This window comes from Pleurodeles waltl, chromosome 8 (assembly GCF_031143425.1).
Source record: "Pleurodeles waltl isolate 20211129_DDA chromosome 8, aPleWal1.hap1.20221129, whole genome shotgun sequence".
NCBI lineage: Eukaryota > Metazoa > Chordata > Amphibia > Caudata > Salamandridae > Pleurodeles > Pleurodeles waltl.
Genome location: NC_090447.1, coordinates 144,131,770 through 144,154,293, shown reverse-complemented (window position 1 = coordinate 144,154,293; position 22,524 = coordinate 144,131,770). Strand labels below are relative to the sequence as shown.

Below are 22,524 nucleotides of genomic sequence, written 5' to 3'. Positions count from 1 at the left end.
CATGATTTTTACGTGAGTTTTGGCCGGGGCTGTTTTACTCACGGTTTTTGGCGTCTGCTCTGTTTCGGCCTCGTCCGAGTCAGCAATGGTGAAAGTCTCTCTTCCTCGATGTCGTGGTGTCCTGACGGCGCCGACACCATTTGAAGCCTTTGTGCTCTCCGGTCCTGTAGCGTTTTCTTCGACCGAAACGCCCGACAGGCCTCGCAGGTATCCTCTTTGTGTTCGGGAGACAAACACAAATTACAGACCAAATGTTGATCTGTGTAAGGATACTTGTTGTGGCATTCGGGGCAGAAGCGGAATGGGGTCCGTTCCATTAGCCTTGAAGACGCACGTGGTCGGGCTGACCAGGCCCCGCCGGGGAATCGAAGCCCCAAAGGGCCACCGGAGCTTTTTCTTGATTCGGTGTCGATCTGCGTTAACTAACCCGATACCGAACGCAAACAATACCGTCGAATTTTCTGATATCTAACTAAGTTGCCGAACCGAAACACGGAGTGAAGAGGAACACGTCAGAACCCGATGGCGGAAAGAAAACAATCTAAGATGGAGTCGACGCCCATGCGCAATGGAGCCGAAAGGGGAGGGGTCCCTTGATCTCGCGACACGAAAAGACTTCCTCGAAGAAAAACAACCTGAAACACTCCGAGCCCAACACCAGATGGCGGGACATACACAGCATGTGCATCTGCAGCTACACATGCCATCGAACATATACATATATACACACACACACACACACACACACAGCATGTAGTGCTGCAGATTCACATGCCCCGCATAAGTCTGCCATCCAGTGTTGGACCCGAAGCGCCACAAGTTGTCCCTCCCCCAAAAAGCCCCCCAAAGCCACGAGATCGAGTGACTCCTCCTCTCAGTAATAGTGCGCATGGGTATCGAGAGAGAGAATGAGAGATCGAGAGAGAAAAAGACAGAGAGAGCGATCAAGAGAAAGATATATATACATATACATATATATATATATATATATATATATATATATATATAGAGAGAGAGAGAGAGAGAGAGAGATATCTAGAGAGTGCTAAAGATAAAGATAGAGACCGAGAGAGATCGAGAGACAGAGAAAGATCGAGAGAGAGATCAAGAAAGAGAGAGAGAGAGAGAGTTAGAGACAGCGAGAAAGATAGAGATATATCGAGAGAGAGAGAGAAAGAGTTAGAGCTAGAGGAATCTCGAGAGATGGATCGACGAGAGAGAGAGCATAAGAGAGAGATAGAGAGATAGTGAGAGAGATAGAGAGGGATAGAGACAGAGAGATGGAGAGATAGATAGAGAGCGAGATAAGAGATTGAGAGAGATCGAGAGAGCTAGAGATGGAGAGAGATAGAGATAGATCGATTGATTGATGTCCATGCAGTGTATATACATATTTACAGGCTTGGAGGGAGGGTGCATGTGAATCTGCAGCACTACTTGCCACAAACCGATATCTACTGGGTAAGTAACATTTTCCGTTCTATGGCATGTGTAGCTGCAGATACATATGCTTTGCCTAGAATGAAAATCAGTCCCCTCCCAAAATGAGCAGTGGCTAGCCTGTAGGAGTTGGAGTAGTTTGAAATAAGGTTTTAACCACTTCTTGACCAACATTTGCTTGTTGGTGAGATAACAGACACAGTAGTGTTTAGTTAATGCGTATTTCCTATGGATGCCACTGAAGGTCCTTTATTTCGAGTAGAATGTGCTTTATGAATTACTAATAGCTGTCTTTTAACTTTAAGATAGCAAGTTTGAATACACTTTACTATCCATCTGGCTAATTCCTGTTTTGAAATAGGATTACCTTTGAGGTTGTTTGAAAGCTACAAAAAGTTGTTTAGATTTCCAGAAATCTTTTGTTCTATCCACATAGTACAGGAGAGTTCTTTTGACATCTAGAGTGGGAAGAGATCGCTCAGCGACTGAATCTGGCTGTGGAAAGAAGACTGGTAATTCTACTGACGATGTGAAATGGTGAAACTACTTCAGGTAGGAATTCTGGGATAGTCCCAAGCACTATTTGTTTTTGTGAATTTGAAAGAAAGGTTCTTCTAAAGTGAATGCCTGAATTTCAGTAAGTCTCCTTAAGGAAGTAATTGCTACTAGGAAAGCAACCTTCCATGAGAAAAATTGCAGAGTGCAAGAATGCATGGGTTCAAATGCTGGACCAATAAGCCTTGTGAGCACGATGTTAAGATTACAGTCAGGAGCCGGTGGAATAATTCTTTTAAGGCCTTATATAAAAAAAAGGTTTTACGATAGGAAATCCTAAAGAAAGAAGTATGATGTCTGTATTGTAGGTAAGTAGTGATTGCGGTTAAATGATTTTTAATAGATGAGTATGCAAGATTTGCTTTTTGTAATTGAAGCAAATAACAGACAATATCCTGTACTGACGCTTTGAGTGGATCAATGTTTTTGGGTTGACAGTAATATGCAAAACGTTTCCATTGGGCTGCATAACACTGTCTGGTTGTAGGTTTGCGTGCTTCTATTAGAATGTCCATACATTCTGTTGGAAGCTGTAGATATCCAAACTCTATGACCTCAGGAGCTAAATCACCAGGTTGAGCATACTGGGATTGGGATGCCTGATTTGACCTTTGTTTTGAGTCAACAGTACAGTCTGTTTGGACGCTTGTGATGTGGTACTACAAACAGATCCAGTGTTGTGCACCAGTGCTGGTGTGCTCACATGGGAGTTATGAGTATCATAGTGAGGGAAGTGTAAGGGATCTTGTTGATTTGAAATGGAATTTGTGGGAGAGGAGGAAAAGCGTAAGCAAATATCCCTGACCAAAGCATTGCCCTTAGATCGAGGGGGTTGATACCTGGATATGAAGTTTGGGCATTTAGCGTAATCGCTTGTTAGAAGAGGTCTATGTTTGGGGTTCCCAACATGCGGAAGTACTGTTGAATCACTTGTGGGTGAATCCCCCATTCCTGTATTTGTTGCTGCATCCTGCTTAAGAGGTCCCCTTGTTGATTGTGTATGCCTAGGATATACTCTGCTAGCAGTTGAATGTGATTGTGAATTGCCCATTTCCAAATTGCCTGTGCTAGAAGGGATAATTGAGATGAGTGTGTTCCCTCTGTTTTTGCAGATAGTACATCGTGGTCATGTTGTAGGTGCATGATCTCCGGCTGGAATGCTTTGAGTGCTAGGAACACTGCTACCAATTCCTAGTGATTTATGTGATAAGTCTGTTGAATTGAGTACCATTCCCTCTGTATAGTAAAATTGTTGAGATGGGCTTCCCAACCTATCGTTGATGCATCGGTGGTGATTATCGTCAGTGGCACAGGGTCCTGAAAGGGCCACCCTTTTGATAAGTTGGTGTGATTCCACCATTGCAGAGAGTTGTAAGTTTGGCGGTCCAACAACACTAAATCGTAAAGTTGACCCTTTGCACCAGACCATTGTGGTGGGAGACATTTGTAGGAAGTTGGCTCTGTATGTACTATTTCAAAGTAAGAAATAGCATGCACAGAGTCCAAGGGTTCCCCTTAGAGGTAAGATAGTGGCAAAAAGAGATAATTCTAATGCTCTATTTTGTGGTAGTATGGTCGAGCAGTAGGCTTATCAGAGGGTAGTGTTAAGCATTAGTTGTACACACACAAGCAATAAATGAGGAACACACACTCAGACAATTCCAGACCAATAGGTTTTTATATAGAAAAATATATTTTCTTAGTTTATTTTAAAAACTACAGGTTCAAGATTTACAAGTAATACTTCAAATGAAAGGTATTTCACTCAGGTATCTTAGGAACTTTCAATCAACACAATATCATGTACAGTTTTAGCAAAAAATTAGAACGAGTGTTCTGCAACAGTCGTTTGTGAGGCAACAACCACATAATTTACCTCATATATTTGCCTTTCCCTCGTTGGAAACAGATGTTAACTATTATATAGTTCACTGTCAATCCGACGTAACCTTACAAGCTGCCTCACGTAATTAACTTTCTACACTGAACTCAACTGGACACCCTAGAACATGAAACATGGATCCAACACCAATCAAACAATCTATTTACTTCGGTGTCGCAAAGCTCACGACAGCTTTCAGTTAATTACACACCATGTGTCAAACCTATGACTTCAAAAAGTACAAATTAGTTGAAATGATGTATACACGCATCCAAGCCAGCAGAGATACGCTACGACGATGCCCACTCCTGGGTTCACAACAGCATTGTGAACCATGACACCACACACTAAACAGAAACCGTTCGGACGGAATTCTTAGTATACGTACTTCACACAACTAATTAACTAGCTACAAAAGCACACAAAACCAGTTGATTTCACCTGGCATTCCGACACTCCAGCTGCCTTGCAGCGGGAAAGTGCACCAAGTGGTTATGTAGGTGATTTAGTGCAAGCTCTCCAGTCTCCCCCCTCAAACTCACAATTTATTAATTTACCACGTTCACCTAACAGAGATTCACTTTACATCTCCACAAGCCGAATCAAACATCGGGGCTACTTGAAAGTCTAAACGAGACTAGCAAAATCGCTGTTGCGCCTCACAAAAGGCAGTGCTAAGCTCGTGCCAAATAAGGTTGAGTGTACGTCTACTGTGGGAAAAAATCGCTTGCTCGGATGCTTTCTACCCAGAAAGCGAACAGGCAGCGAGTAAAACGAAACTGCGAGCACCGTGAACAGCTCCTTTTGAGCCACGCTATACGAGTACAGAGATGTCCCCGCCTCATCACCACTAGGGTGGGCTGAACTAAAAACTGTGGGGCAAGGGAGGGTCTCTGGGGTGCACGCATTGCATGGAAGCTGTGTTTACGAGGAAGGCGCGCTGACGGGAACTCTGCTGTATGACGCTTCAAGACTCGTTTTATCGTGAGCAGGATCTTTAATTCTTCAGTGCTTTGTAGGCAGGACGTGAACCACCGCAGAGCCTCTTGGCAGATAGTTTTGGAACTTCTAACAGGCTCAGTGGGCGAAGAACAAGCCGCGCTGGAACACGAGATGTGGGCACCTGAAGCAACAAGAGATCCCAATTAAGAAAAGCGCGCCTTACTACAGGGACTGGAAACGATGGCTGTGCAGGCTGCTGTTATGAACCCCCATTTCATCCCCTTTTCCTTCCCCGGCGCTCTGACGGACTACGAGATAGAGAAGAGTTACGAGGACTGTGGGCTCCTTGGGGAAGCAGAGTGTGGGGAGTTCAAGGAGACAACCCGGGACCTACTTAGCTTCATCGACTCCGCTTCCAGCAACATCAAACTGGCGTTGGACAAGCCAGTAAAGTCCAGGCGGAAGGTGAATCATCGCAAGTACCTGCAGAAGCAGATCAAGCGCTGCACAGGCATGATCAGCCCGGGTCAGGAGGGGCCCTCCAAAGGGCAGCCAGGCTCCCCCTCGGGCATGGGCGGCTTCTACTGCAGACCGCCCCCCAAGAGGGACCAGACACAGTCAAGCCTTCAAAGCAAAAGCCTGGCCGCCCTCTTTGACAACAACAACGAGGTCCGCGGCGAGAAGAGCAAGAAGGTGCCCCTCAGGAACCGCAACCTGCCCCCATCTTTCTTCACAGAGCCCGCACAAGCCGCGGGAGGCCCCGGCGTGGACCTCCGGGACACAGAGCGCTACAGTGCCGAGGCCGTCGAGCTATTGGAGCTCCTCGGCACGGATTACAGCGGCGTGGTATCCGAGCAGGACGTCTTCCAAGCGGCCTCGGTCAGGGCGCTCCCGGAGCTGGCCGCACAGCACGCGCTGTACGAGCCGCACCCCCTCTTGGGAGGCCTGGTGTATCCCGATCCCTGGAGCCCCTCCGGGACCTCCAAGAGGAGCCCCCCGGGCTTCATCGGCCTGCAGCCTGTGTACACCTCCCACCCGGCCCCGGCCCTGAGCTCCCCAGTGGAAGAGCACCCACCCCACCTTCCAGCCTTTGCGCCTTTCTTTGGTGACTGCTCGCTTCCGCCGGCGCCTTATGACTTCACTTCCGGTTACAGTAGAGCCGGGTACCCTGCCCTTTAGGCCCTGGTGCGTACCTGGGTTATGATGTTGGGTGCAACAGCGAAATGTAGCATGGAAAGGTTTGTACTTACTATAGCGCAATAAACTTGTAAAGTTTAATTGGAACATGAAGTTTGGGACCTTCCCCGTGATGTGAAGCGACAACCCGTTTTACTTCCAGAGGGCCTGCCAACTGAAACGATATACGTTCCCTGAAAGCAACAGAGGATAATATGGAATATCATTGTTCTGGTTCACTGAACTATATATGGTGTTTGACCTTCTAACTTGTATGTTGTGCTAGGGGCGCTGTTGCTGAAGTCGAATGCTGAAAGGGAATATGAGACCCTCAATTAGAAACAATTGGTGTTTTATATTCAAACTTTATAAGGTGTTTTTCACACAGATGTCTAAAAGTAAACTGCTTGCATCAAAGGGTTATCGTACTGCGAAGAGAAATAACTGCATAGTGGGCCCCATCACATAAGGTTACATCAGCCCAGTTCAGTAAAAGAGGTGGTGCAAGTTGTACTTCTCAGAGACCCGAATGTCTTGCATGAACCTATATTTTCTTTTACCAATCAGGTAAAGAAAGTTACAGGTTATTTAAATATTAATACAGAAGGCTACTGCATCATCCAGTCTAGGGTGTGGATATTCCTATGACTATTGTTTTTTTGAGTTTAGTACTCTTTGGGATAGACAATTCCATAAGTTTCTCTTTTCACATTAGCAGCCCGTCCCTACTCTACTTTCCTTTTCTGTTTCAGTGTTTGGAAGCTAGAAAGCATACTAGATCGAAATTTAAATTTTAAAAGTTATCACAGATTAAAAAGATTTGTCATGTGTGAGACTTTGAGTCAGTCCTCGCTGTTAACCAGCAACATTTGCTTTTGGAGGTTTTTATCCTATACCTACAGAGTAAAAAAAAAAGCACTACTACAAGTTCAAGATAGCATCATTCAATTACCTAAATGCCAAGGCCGGCTAATAGTGTCACTCATGACATGGAGCCTATTATAAGCTAAGTTGAATATATGATCCTCTGTTTCAGCCTTAGAGCACACAAGTGCAATCTAGATGTTATCTAGTCTTTAAATCTTGGTTGGTTTCACTCCCACACATTGATGTCTGCTATCGTCGTTAAAACTGTTAAGTTGTCCTGTGCCATGCAAGTCCTTTTTGCTAAAAAAACAAGGACTCAATAAATTTGGCCCAAATTATATGTGGATCATTTAATACTACTTCTTTTATGCTATAGCCTTGTGGTTCGGAGACATATGTTCAGCTTATTTGTTTCACTACAAAGCTTCAGCATATGTATTTCACCACAAAACAAAACTATGTTCACATGTTCTGATTCTTCTAGTTAAGTCTGTCAAAAAACACATATTGGGCAGTGCATCGATCACAACTTTTTCTTAAATTAAATTCAGCGAGACTAATTAAATATTCATTTCTGTTGTGTTCTCTTGTGCTGTCATAGTTGTAAGCTGCTACCACATCATTAGGCCATCTTTTAACCAGTCCTAGGTTTTTAACTGATGCGACTATGGACTTGAAGTTTTGCATTTACCTGTCTATGTAAGTCTACAAACCCCAGAATGTATAGCGCTGCTGACTACAAGATCATGACACAGGATGTGTTTACAGTAACATGCAGTGTTCATTGTGGTTTCATTGTAATACTCAGGATACTCGTGAATCCTTATTTTCAGCACTTGTCATTGTCCATATTAGAATATCTGTTAAGTTCAATTTTGTTCTAACACCAAAATCAGATAGTCTGTACTCGTCTAGTGCTTTCAAGTCATATGGGTCATATGGCTAAGTGGACCAATGCATCTGGTTAAATAAAAATATTCGTTGACTACCAGTCCAAACATTGATGTTAAGGGATGGCAATATAAACTGGAATTACTAGCAGGAGCCTAAAAAATAACATGGAACACACAGAAAAACTGTCATGTCCCATGAAGACAGAAGATTGACGCCTTACCTCTATACATGTCTTTGCTGTATATTAAGACCCAGAGATAGCGGAATTACCAAGGAAACAAGGGACAGGAAGTCCTGCTTATTACTAGGTCAAGACAAGCCCACCATTTTGTCAGACATGGCAGGATTTGATAAGCACAATAGTTATGACATACTTTGTAGATTGTTTTCCCATGCACTGCATATGGAATAATAGTGGGGTGCCAACATCTATATGTGTGTATATATATATATATATATATATATTTATATATATATATATATATATACAGTCTAGTTGAAAATGACAAGGTTGTCTTACAGCCTTAATTGACACACAGCAAATGCAAATGTGCGTAGGTGACTAGCGCAGGTCAAACGCTTTTGCGCGGATAACCTTTATTTAATTATTCATATTGACATAAACATGCATCATGTTTTCGATATTGTTAAATAGTCTTTATCATACCTTGTAAGAGACGATGCACTGACTTAATGTGAATTGTGCTAGTGTGATTTATGTGCATAGCAGTTGTGCAAGGGTGTAAGAATTGGTGTAAGCCATAACATGTTTTGCATTGCTTTCAAGTGGCCCACAGTATATGTGACACTTATTCTCATTTTTTTTAGAGAAAAAAAACTTTTAATTTTTGGGCTTGATTAACGTTAGCCATTGTTGCGATTAAAACCGTGCAAAAGCAAGGACACCTTTGGATTGTTACAGATAACATGAGCTAATTGGTAGCTATGGTTTTGCCTCAGAGGTGGGGAAAAATCTTTGAAGCCTCCTATAAACATTAATTTTGAAGCCAGCAACGAGCAGTATTGCTGAACGTTTTCTGTGCTCAAAACGGTCGGAAATCTGCATTGCTCCATATTTGCTGTTTGCACCATAAACAGTTAAACACAATGATGTATGCTAATGGGTCTATTACTTAACGAATTTACACAAGTATAAACATGGAAACATTGATTTTTGTTTACTGATTTTTCTTAATTGGGCATGGAGAACAATAATTTTATGAAATGTAACTTTAGTTTACACATTTGAAAAAAGTGAGCAAATCGCAAATGTAGTGTAACGGCAATTGGTTCAGTTTTTCCGTGCTAGTGCAAATCGTTGTTACACAGCTCAGGTTAAGCTTGGTGTAAATAGGAGTACGCTTCATTCCCTATTTATAAAAGAAGGACATATTTGCATAATTGTGAAGACTTACGTAATGTGACCCGTTAGGGTGCATTATGCTGTTTTCTTTCAGAAAAAAGCACATTGACAAACTACTGGTCTTTTTATAAACATCTGTTTTTATTGGAGTTCATATAAATTCTTTATTTTCATACTTCAGTTATATTCTTAAGCAAGTAAAAGAGTTATATAATGTAGTGCTTAATTTACGAATGTGCGCTATAATATGCTGTTTAGGTGGAACCTCTCCCTTTAGGAACTACTGCAGGCGCATATTTGTTGAGCTGGCTTTCCTTATCTTAGAAAGAGGCCACAGCCGTTATGGGGAGGCCCTGCAATTGCGAGGGTTCTTAATAAATTACTGGTGGTGGACTTAAGCAGCTCTCTTTCTGCCATGTCTTAAAAGCACCGGCAAATGTGAAAATGTATGGTTTTCTGTCGTGAAAAATCAAACAAAAAGGTCAGTCAGTAATGCATTTCTGTCCCTGGTCCATATATATCAAGATCTTTTTTTATTTCTGGGTCGATTCTAATAACTATCAATAATTAACTTGTTTTTACAGGACGCTGATTAACGTATCTACCTACCAAAACAAAAAACTGTCGATGGATCTAAACGTTCTGTATTTTGCTGGTGGGAATATTGCAGAATGGTGTTTGTGCTCCATTTAGCAATCTTAATTTCCAAGCGCAAAAAAGCGTATCGTGCATGGTTGTGAACTCTAAATTCAATCTTGTATGGTCATGTGAGTTTATCTCTGTTTCAAAAAAGCTGTAGGAACAGATAGCAGATGTGTTTAATCAATAAATTATTTATGAATATGAAAGAAACATCCAGTGTGTTGTCTTGATTACAGTAAATGCAGGTAGTTTCTGAAATTTGAGAAATTATTTCAAGGCTTGTTAGAGTAGAAGACATAACTTTGTGCTACTTGTTACATTTTGTATAGAGAGTTCTCATAATAGTAATAATAACTACATTTTTATAGCAGTTCATCCCCCACTTTTGCCACCACTAAGCACACAGACCAGATGTGATTTAGTAGGGTTTCTGATGCTCTAAAAGGTACCAGTTTTAACCAATTTGTTAATGTTTCCCATTTTCAGGGGCATAAGGAACAAGAAGGGGTGGTCACCTTCTGGCACCCAGGCACATGGCACAAATCTCCCACTGGATGAATTCATGCCTTTTAATACATTGGCATGAGTGCTCCATATAAAGTAACAAATGTGCTTCTTTTCTACTTGAAGTGATCAGAAAATAGCAAAGAGAGAGAGAAAGATGCGGGATGCCACCTGGTAGTCTTCAACTTTTTAACCTGGAAAAAATTACAGAAGTTTCATCGGGAGAAAGAAAGAACGACTGGTGGATTCTAGAATTCTGGTTGGGTGGCAGTCAGTGCACCCAGACGCTATGGGTTAACATTTTTCTTTAATTAAAAAATGGCAAGTGTCGAAGCAACCAATGTACCTTGAGTGCACAGAAAGCAAAAGATAAGTTTGTCACACCATCTTGTGTACCATTAGCCACAAGCAACACCTGCAAATGCCATAAAAAGTGTCATAACACTTAATGGGATAACAATTTAATGGGTTACTACAAGCTTGTTATCCTTTGGCCGGCCCTCACATCAAAAAAGTAAAATACTGTTAGTCACAGGCTTGCAAGTTAGATCTATTGGGCCCGATTTCAACGCATTGGCTACCTTAATGCCAGCAAAGCTGGCCCAGTTCATGGCATATTTACATATACACTGCCAAGCTTTCAAAGGTATTTTTTAAAAATAAAGGAAAACCCCTGTACTGGTGTGTTGTAAAATCTGAGGCCGAGCACAACTACAAATACTAATTATAAATCAAGGGTTATAATTGATGTTGGGGCTTGCTGTGGCTCAGTTCACTAGTAGTAAGTAGTAAAAGTTGACCAATGAGGCCACAGAGGGCTTAGCGGGCTCAGGGATAAACATAGTGACACAGAATTGTGTGATTAGCCTTGGTGAAATTGTCACACCACTTCACATGCAGGGTTTGCTTGTTCTCTATGGCAGTGGTTCCCAACCTGTGGTCCGGGGACCCCTGGGTGTCCGCGAAGCCTCCTCAGGGGGTCCGCAACTGCTTAGGAAATTAAATAATATTAACAGATTAGGTGCCAAGCTTTTAGTAATGACTCAGTAGGGGGTCACCGGATTCCAATAAAAATTCAGTGGGGTTCCCCGGGTTCCAGTAATGATAATGTGGGGGTCCACAGAAGTCAAAAAGTTGGAAACCACTGCTCTATGATGACGTGGGTTTCATCCATGTGCTTTTCTGTCTTCATTCGGTGCTCTTTTTCAGTGTTCACAGTTTCACTCCGTGTTTGGTCATCTAGCATGCCACGATTCCCAAACATGCTGGCCACCCTGTCTTTCAATACTTTATATCTCATATTTCTTTCTTAATTCCTCTTTACTTCATTTGCAATTATGATTTATGGGGAAATTGTTAATTTTTCTATTTTGCCTTCTGCCGTCCATTTAATTAAATTCTTTTATTCTTCCCATATATATTATTGCACAGATTTTTCCCTAAAAATATATTTACTCAATGCAGCTCTTTTCAATAGAACTTCTTTTAGCATCGATTTAGACAACGGTATATCAACGGTACATCATATCACTATATATTATGTTGTAACATAGATTTATTAGAGTTGATTTTTTCTTATAAATTAGCATAAAGGTCAAATCCATTTGGTACAGGAAAACAGGTTGTGGTTAGAGAACAGATCAGAAGATCCACACCATTAGAATAATACATGTTCTGTATCTTTTGTCAGTGATAACCTAACACTAGGATTTACAGGTTCATACACAGATAAAGGTGTTTAGTTAAAAATTGTGTTCAAATGACACATCTTCTCAGCACAACTTAGGTAACATGAAAAAATGTATTGTTTTTTTGACTTATCAGTCCATTTCCAGGAGTGCAGACACCCTGCATAATAGGAGTCAAATAATATGTATTGTCACCAAGGACCATAGCATGAATGCAATCTCTGCCAATGCCCGGGCTCAGAAGACCAAATGCCTATGTCTGCCACGTCTGCGCTGTTTAAAGCAAAGCATTTCATAATATTTGTTGAATAGCATGAACAAGACGTGAAGGTCCCAGGGCACCTAACACATTCTACATACGTAAGTCCAAGTCACAGAGTGACAATAAGTAGATCAGGAGAAAAAGTGGAATATAAATAAGAGTGAGAGAGGAGTAAGGGACAGGGTAATTAAGAAGATTGCAATTAATAGAGCACACATTCTAATCGACAAGCAACAACAGAGTATGTGGTACAAATTTACAACCGTGCATATTAACAAGCATGTATAATAACTTGGTCCATTTCTGATTTAGTGCATAGGCTGCAGACAGTACAGCTGACGAACACAAAGCAGTGGTGGTGTCTCTGTTTTTCCGAATTTAGGTGCTTGAAGTTCATTTACAAAGTCATAGATTTTCTGAGTTAACGTATGCAGTGCAGAAAACATAATTTTATCAAATGCCCTCTGCTTTTGCATACGCATGCCAAAGACGATCATGATGTTACCCAGTCTCTCGATTCAGAAGCCATATGAGCTCGGGTTGGGTGACCAGATGCATGTTCATATTTCGGCTTTTCTGCATTTAGGAGGTAGAGTGGCAAGGAAATGGATACACTTTGGACGCCTCTATTCCCCCCTGAGCTTGATGTGAATCCAGAAACTGTAATTCTGGCATTCTCGGTTGTATTTTAGTATATCGCCTAGTAATGTTGTCCACCATTCTTCTCTGGACACCGTCAGTTTTGTCATGACTAGATTCCTTGTGCATCCTGGAGTGCTGTTACATCAATGCATTCTAATAAGTGTAGGTGCTGCATCTTTTGAAACATGTTGGTGATGCTAGGAAGCCCTTGTTAGTTTATTGTGGTTTGAATTTCGTAGCAGAACCTGCTTAATGAAGTTTTCACCATTCTGTGGTGACACCTGCTTCATTTCTTTGACATCTGGTGGGTACCTCATTACTTTCTTTTTTGGGGAGTTGAGCAGACTCTTAACGCTGCAGTCCCTTTTGCACAGACGTGCTACACTTGTAAGCATGTTTGTCACTGTTGCAAACATTTCACATGCTTTGTTTACGTGTCGTGCATTTTTTTTATTTTTACTGCTGCATTTTCTTGCCTAGGACTTTAACTGGTGGAAGGATGTTTTCAGTGTTGGGTCCTACTAAGCGTCATTACTTTTGTATGCAATCTTTAGTTCGAGTGTCCCATAATGCACACTGTAGTATGTGTTGTACTAGGTTTCTTGTGCTAACATTTACGTGTCTTTGTTATGCCAAGCCAGCCTATTTCAAGCACATACTTGTTTGCCTCATACACCAGGTTGTTTGTGCTGATTTATGAGCCCCACGTCCGGTGTTATGTGGCTACATATTGCATGTTTAAGGACAGTGATGGCAGATCTGTAGTTAGAAGATGCTAAAGGTGGGTCGTCAGGTGAAATTGCAGTTGGCACGGACGTACATGTTGAAACTCTCTGAGTGGAAAGTTATTTTAATACAATTCTTGTCAGGTGTTCTTCGGCTTTGGTCTAAGGGGAAATAATGTCCTATCATGTTCTTATGCTTAATCACTTTTTAATCGTGTGTTTAGCATTGTTTGGTCTTGTAGCTGCAGGAGAAATAGGTTGTCTCTGACAAAATAATCCGAGTCACGGTGAAAGCTTTTATTTTCAGTTACGCTCAAGAAGCTCAGTTGGCCTTCCCCTGGCGTTTGGAGGAGTTTGGTTAACAAAAACAGAATGCCTACCTTTATGTTAATTAGCCCTTTGTGTTAATTTGACAATTGATCGAATGAACAGATACATATTGGAAATCAGCAGACACACTTATCAGTCCTGTATTATAATTTGAAGTACTTAAATCACTGTATTTTAAGGATTGTTGGTATAATGGTTCAGTGTCTAGGACAGTGAGAAGCTGGCTGGTACAACAAACAAAAGAACCACTTCCTTCAAAATCATGGTCGTCATATAATACCCATTTTCACTCTTTTTATCAACCTAACACTAATGAGTTTTACAAAGAAACACAATACACAGCAACAATTGAAGCTTAAAATTGACAATGCAATTTTTAAAAAACAAAGACAATATTGAATTAGAGCATCCATGAATGGCTTCCTACAGCACGAGGAATATAAATGGAAAAGGGAAGAATAAATAAAAACTATTAATACACTTCATTAAAACAAATTACCTTTATTTTCCTCATAAGGAACTACAGAATCCTGATATGAAAGCTTAAATCATTCATAAGTAGACAAAAGAGAGATTTCCGCTCTCCATTGTCTGTAGTTAGGGCTTTTGAGCGTACTCCTTACAGTCAACTTATTGGGTAATACTAAATCTCTTAAAAGCCATTTCATATTTTCAGAGACCAAGCTCAAGTTGTTTGGAAACACGCGAAACAAACTAATAATAGAAAGTAGGATGGATCATCGAATGGAACTGGGAGTGATGAAGACGTGTTCCCCAGTCTAACTTCAGGGACAGCAAAAGGCCTACTTTGACAGTAGCTTCATGATGTGACCTTATGGAATGCGAGAATGTCTGTTTTTCTTTTACTCTCCATTTCTGTGTTTCTTTTTCTTTCCCAAATGATAGCCAAATGGAGTGTGATAAAAGGCCTTAACTACACATCTGGTACAGGTCTAGTTGGAGCTTAGAAACAAAGGCAGTTGAGTCAGTTTGCAACTGTAGTCACTGCCTGAAGCAGTTGAGAGGCAAAAAAATATCAGGATGTAGTATATTGTCACTTTCAATGTCATCAGAATGTTTCAAGGCAAAAAGAGTCCAGCCAGGATGTTTACATGTACTAAACCATGGGCAGTGATGAAGATGTAATTGCTATTGAGATTGGTATATCCCCCTTCTCCTCAATGCCAAAGATATTGGATACGCTGGGCTACTCAGTTGCTGGTTTAGATTTCTTGGTTGAATGGATGATGTGTTCTTATTTGTCCTGGTGGAATGGGTTGGGGAGTGTTTGTGGCAGGGTGGGGAGATTCGATAAGTGGTCTGCTTCTTTAGGAGGAAATCTATTGAAACAAGGGTATGCGATTCACTTGTATTGCACACCCTAGAGGGTTGTCCGACAACATGTTACCAGTACATGAATTAGACTCATGAATGTTGTCAGACCCTATTCGGCGGGCATAGGGCAAACTAAGGGACTGGGCTAGGTTTCGTTTGAGGCCTTTTGCACTAGTCCTAGGACCCGTCTTTTAATGACTCTACAAACTAGGCCAAGCACAGTAATTTCTGCACTTGACAGTTGGGGTTGTGAAGATGAGCAGTCACAGGTTTAACAGGGAGGTAGTGTGGGGCGCACAAGCTCAGAACTGAACAACAAGCTTAATGATACAATAATGTTAGTGTCCAGCCCACTGCTTGTCTTTTAAGAAAAGAAAATGTTATTTAATCACTGAACAGTACGTAATACACTAATTACTAGTCTAGTCAACATATACAGGGTAGTGATCTGATTACAATTCTCTCTTGTGGCACTACAACTTCCGTACTAGTCCCACCACGGTGACCCCTACGATTGTTGGGCACCCCCAATAGTTACACAAATCACGATTAGATGCAGTTGCAATGTCCCCCACAAGTCAAATGTGCACACAGGTCCTTACACCTGCCACTATAATGAATAATGTTTTAGTCCTTCCATGTTCCTCCAAAACGGTTCTGGCGATCTCGCTGCATTCCCACATGTGGTGCCTGTGCAAGCGAAGACAGTCCCAAGAGCCTGCTGGTACGCCCAGTGCAGCCTGCCTCTCTGTACAGATGTCTGCCTGGCCTAGTTTTACAGTACAGCAGCCCTGGTTCTTTAGCACAGGTTCATGCACAGCTGCTGTATCTCTATCTGATCATCAGATGACAATAATTAGCTGAAGCATGCAAGGGCCCCAACAAGCCCGCCACAGTACAGTTGCTACAGCAGTTGTAGTCTCATTTGGGCTGGTGAAATCATTACAGCAGTTGTAATGCCAACAGCACCAGTTCAGGCAGATGCATCCCCAATCAGGTTAACACATGCAGCATAGCAGATGTAGCCCCAACTGCAGTGATCATGGCAGATAGAACCCTGATGGGCCGACAATCAACACAGCACATATAGCTCAGATGGGGCTGCTGCAGGCCATTGCAGTTCGTATTGGGCCGAACCAGTCACTTTGGCAGTTACAGTGACGACTGGCCAATGCAGGCACAAAGATCTTAAGTAGATCTCATTGCGGGAGAGGATGTGCTGTTGCAACCAGAGACACTGACTTTAGAACTGGGAAACAGGTTCAAGTGTCAGCATTTGGCTCCACATCCTTGGCAATCACTTAATCTCCCTGTGCCTTAAAAACAAAACAAAAAAATTAAAGTGACCTTGTGTAATGTAGCTGGTGCTCATGTAAAGCGGTCCAATACCTTCGGGTTGAGTCTGTGCTATAAAAAACTGCAACAAAAAAAGAACAGTTTTGAGAAATCTAAGGGACCCTCTGCAGCGTGGGTCGCTTCTAGCTTGTTCTCAGGTAGCTTTCTCTGGATGTCCCTCAGTCCTTGAGACATACTGGGCTTCTCCTTCTAGACATGGTTAGGCAGACTCTGCCTCTCGCATCAGGCAGACAGTCCTCTAGGCAATTGGGAAGATCCTCAGCGCCTTCGGCAGAAAGTGCCAGTTTCAGGTAATGTCTCCTTACCACTGGGTGACTGGTTGTCAGACAGACACCATCCCTGGTCACACAGAAGTCCTTCACATACTCTGTAGAGCACTCCCTTTTTTGATCTGGAAGGGGTTGAAAATGGAACAAAGTTGGGTGGTTTGGATCAACTTTTATACTTATTTTCTAGACAGAGAAAGTGGATCCAATGTCTAAAACTTCAGAACTTGTTTGTGGACGTTCTTTTTTCAAATGTCCTCACACTGCTCTCCAGACATTTGTGTAGAGGGATGTTCCTCACAGCAGGTAGCATGCAACTGCCTCCAAATATCTTCTCTGAAGTACCATCAGGGATTGACATATTTCCTTAACCAGCACAACAGAAACCTCATTGCCACCCATTACCCCTACTTTCAATCAAATGGCAGTGCTCAGGAAGAATTAATCAGAAGCCCCTTGCTAATAAAAGTGCACTTGGAATTTCTAAAGGTCCATCCTCCTCACTTCGATTTGTGGGTCTCCAAGCTCCAGTCACAGGTGCTGAGGGTATCCAAAATGGGAGACAAGGGTATCTAAAATGGATCCCAGTGGCTTCAGTACTCCGGCTCACTCACTCAGAGAGCCTTACTGCTACACATACACACTCGCACATGCTCAGCATGCACACAGGATGCCAGTGTGCGGTTCGGGGCACACACAGAGTGGAACTTTACATAAGAGAGGCCTGTAGGCAACCCTCACAGTAACACTGATGAAAAGGTTTGGTCATGCTGTCTGTTTAAAAAACATGATAATACACCACCACCGGTTTATGTGTTATACACAGGACAGGGACAGTAGTCCTGTGTCCACTATGAGGCACACTGGGTGTGCCCATCCAGGTCACAGGACCTTAAATAGGCCAAAATAAAAGTCAGGATACCAGATATACATGCAATTTTGCATTCAGGGCACAGGAAAGTGTCCATATTCCATGTAGGGGACATTCCAGTTGCAACAACTGCACTTAAGAGGTACACAATTATAAGCAAACAATATAAAATGTATTCTTTCCTTAAGCAAGATTCACATAACCTTCTACAAGAGTCCCATTTCATGTCAACCTAAGGAACAAGATTACAGTGCTTTGGAGGGGGCAATTGTGTTTTACTGGTTTCTTATCCTACATCAGGAGTATGCTGTTTTAGGTGAGGCCATGTATCCCCTTTGTTATGGACACAGTTTTATTGGTTAAGTGAAGAGGATATGTTCTGATAGAAGGCTAAATAGAAGCCATCCCTTCCTGTTGCCAGGCAGCTTATACGCTCCTAATATTAAGAAACTGGACTACAGTGCCTTACCAACTAAGCAACTAGCAGTGTGGATACACCTCTATTGGGTGGTGTTTTTAATATTATACTTTATGTTTATTGGGACAGCTCTCATCCTCCCATACACCTCAGCCAGTAAAATATGTGGATAGCTTGTTACTGCTATTCTTGTATTGCAGTAACCATAAGATGAGAGAGTATTTCTTTTACTCACCTTTCCATGACCTATATCTGAGACAGGAATGCATAGCATGCTCTACATCTCTGCATACATCAGTGTGATATGCTGACTATGTGAGCAAAACAATCTCAGACCCTAACTCAATGTTGATAAAGTGGGCTGAGCACAGTGAATTTTCAATTATAATACTTGGCAGTCCAGCTGCAGTAGGCAGCTCAGTTGCTAAGCGGTTAATACCTAACAGTCAAAGGCATCTTGAAAACCTAAATTTGTAAATGACTGCTCTAGAACCTGTTCTTTCCCAATGCTCCAGTGCTGCAGAGTCTCCACAAGCAGGCCTGGAGATGCCCTTGACTCTATAAAATAGGACCTTTTACACATCTTTGGACTTGGCAAAGACCCGAAGGATCAGTATGATATATCCTTCATCATCTTCAGATTGAACTTACTGTAGAACTACTTAGGTAGGGGTTCACTACACATGATATGGGAATGCCCAGGGTCGGCAAAATACTGGAGAAAGAATATAAATATGTCAACAGAGCTGGTGGGGTCATAAAGATCTTTGTAGAGTCAATTAACCTTACTCGGGATGCTTTCACCATGCTAGCAAGACAAAAGTAGATATCACATTTTGAGATTTCCCACTGTTATTAATGAGGAGGGCTATAGCATGGAAATCTGGTGAATCTCCCACACTCACAAAATGGCAAAGCTCAGTTGTGTAATGGCCATGAAAAGAGAGCTCAGTCAACCCCCAGCTGAACACCAATGGGATGAATTGCTGCAATCATTATTAAGTTGAGTCTACCAGACAGTGCAGCTCTCTAGCTGAAAAAGACCTATTGTCAGCTTACCAGATCTTACAATGGGCTTGATGCCTGTCCATTGCTCACCATTGGTTGGCATCAGCCACTCACATGTTCTTGCTTCTTATTTAATGGCTTACCTTGTACATCTTTTGCCTGTTCCTCCCCTAGCACATAGCCTCTTTACTCGTGTTATTCTACTGCTCACTTTTATGGAACTTTTTTTTACCTAAGCACTCCACACGGGTATGCATTTTCCAGCTGATTCCCTAGTGTGCTTCTCTCCACCTATCTGTTTTGTCTTACTATCCCTGTGCTGCTGTATCTCTTATCTGTGTGTTTCTCTCTCAAATCAGCACTCCTTGTTGCTCTCCCTCTCTCTCTCCTGTTGTGTCCATTCTCCTTTGTGCCCTGCCCACCCTCCTTGTGCTGCTATTCTCCTTTCTCCCTTGCCTGCTCCTCCACCTACTCCTATGCTATTCTCACTGATACTCTCCTTTTAATTAGCTCTTTCATGCTTATAAAACATATTTTTTTTAAATTACCAATCCAAGTGGTGTCCACCATCATACACGGCAGCACCTGGCAGGCATCTTCTCTCTTCCCAGAGCCATGCTACCTCGGGATTCAGATGGGCAAGGTGCTCCGACTCCAGAAGTCATGTTGTAAGTCACTTATACCTCTGCAAGGATGTAGTGGTGGTTTCCTTCCTCTGATGGGACTCTGTGCAGTCCCCATGCTGCGGTTGGGTCCCACTTTGGCCACTGCAGTCCCTGGCGACAACCCAGACTGCGTGGCTCCAGCGTCTCCGGTGGATCCTCCTGTCATACAGGGTCCCCCCTCTGGTTTTCACACTCTGGTGACGCTGAACTGATGTACGCAGCAGCCATATCTTGCTTACGGGGTCATTAAGGCAATCCAGGACACGGGCTACGGCCCATTCGGTATGGGGGCCAGGATTCTCCTGCTGTGCTCCCGAGTTTAGTTCCCGGCAGCCCCACCTGGCATACAGGGTCGCCAGCTCAGTCCAGCACAACGGCTATGGTGTGATCGGTGTTGGGAGCAAGTTTCTGTTACTGCGCTCCTAGGTTCAGTTCACGGCAGCCCCTCCTGGCATATGGGGTCACCAATTCAGTCCAGCACACAGGCTGTGGTCAGATTGGTGCAGGAAAGGATTCCTCACACCTCACACTGGGAGTCCTCACATCAGAGTACCCTTCTAGACTTAGCTCCCTCCAATGCTCTCCTCTTCCTCACAGGTACACAGGACTTTGGCGAGTAAGCAGGCACTAGCACTAGGGCATGTGATCTTGGCTTTCCATGGTGATGTTCCTCACCGAGCAGGGAGACTAGCAGGTTTGGGACCCTAGTCCTGGTCACAGGTAGAAATCTTGCAGAGCTTCCCCTCCTCACACAACCTGTCTGACTGCTCAGCAGATGACAGACCTTTGGGGTCTTACACTCCCCTATATATAGTTATTTTCCAGGCACAAGATGTAATTTAGTTTCTGGGTCTTTGAAGTTTTATGTTGGGGATCTGCTTCCTTGAAATGGACATCTCTCCCCTTTCTTCTTCCTCCTGAAGGATGTCTATCACACCTGGCAGGACTCTGAAATTGATTAACCCACAACAAGATTTATGGGAGTGACCAGAGTTCACACCTGAATGTCAGCCACAATGATATGTGCATCAAAAAGTTAATACTGGACCTTCAGACCTACTCTTTATGATTCCCTAATCAGCTCCAGGGTCCTCTTCCTGACTGGATCCCACACTGGTGTTCTGATGCTTCTGTAACACATACACAAGTCCTGCACGGTGCTGGCTGACCACTCTCTCGATGTCAGCATACAACGAGAGAGATATGATGCTTATTGTGTCTCCTCCAATGATCTGTGTTCACTGAAAAGTCCCTTTGATCCTTCAGCGCATGTCTTCCTGTGTTCACGTGTACCAGACTAGTTGCTCATGGCAGACCCTGGATTGCAGTTTATTGAAGGCTCAATCCAACTCTTCGTGGCTCAATTCAACTCTTCGTGCAGGCAGGCAAATTCTCATTTTCTTTCCAGGTTACAACTGTAGGGCTACTCCACTAGATTCGATTTAGCCTCCATCTAGAGGAAGATAATCCGCTCCTTATCCAGTTCTTCTTTTCAGGCCTCTAATCTACAATATCCATTTCACGACAGTGAACTCACTCTGATGCTCACTCTGATGCTGGCAATGTTTTGCTGGCTTCTGAGCCCAGAGTTCCTGGTCGGATCAGAACTATGTAGTCATTGATGTAATATGCTCCTCAGTTTTGTTGCCACGGCAAAAACACTGGAAAAGGATGGGGTAAATTGCACGCAGGGCAGGGGAATGAATATACTCAAGAAAAAAGAAATGAGCTTGTAACATCCTACACACTAGGGGCCAGATGTAGCAAAACAAAAAATTGCGACTCGCATTTTGCGAGTTTATGCGACTCGCAAAATGCGAGTCGCAATTTGTAATGCAAGGAAAAAAAACGTTCCGAAATAGCGACTCGCACCTGAACTCTCAACGCAGTGTGCGAGTCTGCAGATTGCGAGGTCGCTTTTTGCGAGTGTGCAAAAAACAAACTCGCAATTAGCGAGTAGGTGTCGCAAATTGCGATTACCTTGAAAATTGCTTACAGGTGCAGCAGAACACTCCAGAAACCACACCAGAACACTCTGGAAACACTTCCTGGCACATGATGAAGACATCACAGCCAGGAAGTTTACAAATACACCTGGGAGGAGGGAGGACCATACCCTTTTATAACTGCTGAATTTCACACAGGACAAACAGCAGCTGCCATGGAGGGAACCCCAAGAAAGAGGAAGCTCAAATTTTCTGAGAGGGAGCTGGAGGTGCTGACAGAGGGATGCTGTCAGCACTATGATGACTTGTTTGGGAGAGCAGCCCACAATGTTCCTGAGGCCACAAAAAAACAACTTTGGCAGGACATCCAGGACAAGATCAATTCCCTGGGGGTGAGCCATAGCACCATCGACGACATCAAGAAGAGGTGGTATGACCTCCGCTCCCGGACCAAGGAGAGGGTGGCTGAAAGGCTCCGGGAGATGAGAGGCACAGGAGGGGGACCATCGTCTGTGCCACCACCCACACCCCTGGAAGAAAGGGTGGAAGAAACCTTGGAGCAGGAGGCAGTGTCTGGATTTGGGGACCTGGACACCTCAGAGCCCAGCACATCAACCCGTGAGTACCATGTGATATGCCTGTACCCCTATCAATGCCATACCCCCACCCACCATGTACTCAGGGGCATGCACAACCAAAATAGCTCCATTTCAGGGTAGCAAATGCCAGAATGATGCATTATGGGAA

General features: G+C 43.1%; 1 protein-coding gene across 1 annotated transcript; it reads left to right on the top strand.

The window, feature by feature from the left end:
* Positions 1 to 4,728: 4,728 nt before the first annotated feature.
* FAM181B (family with sequence similarity 181 member B) lies at positions 4,729 to 9,971 on the top strand. The gene has a single exon (XM_069203938.1). It carries the CDS (start codon positions 5,060 to 5,062, stop codon positions 5,996 to 5,998), a length of 939 nt encoding a protein of 312 aa, XP_069060039.1. The 5' UTR covers positions 4,729 to 5,059; the 3' UTR covers positions 5,999 to 9,971.
* Positions 9,972 to 22,524: the final 12,553 nt, after the last annotated feature.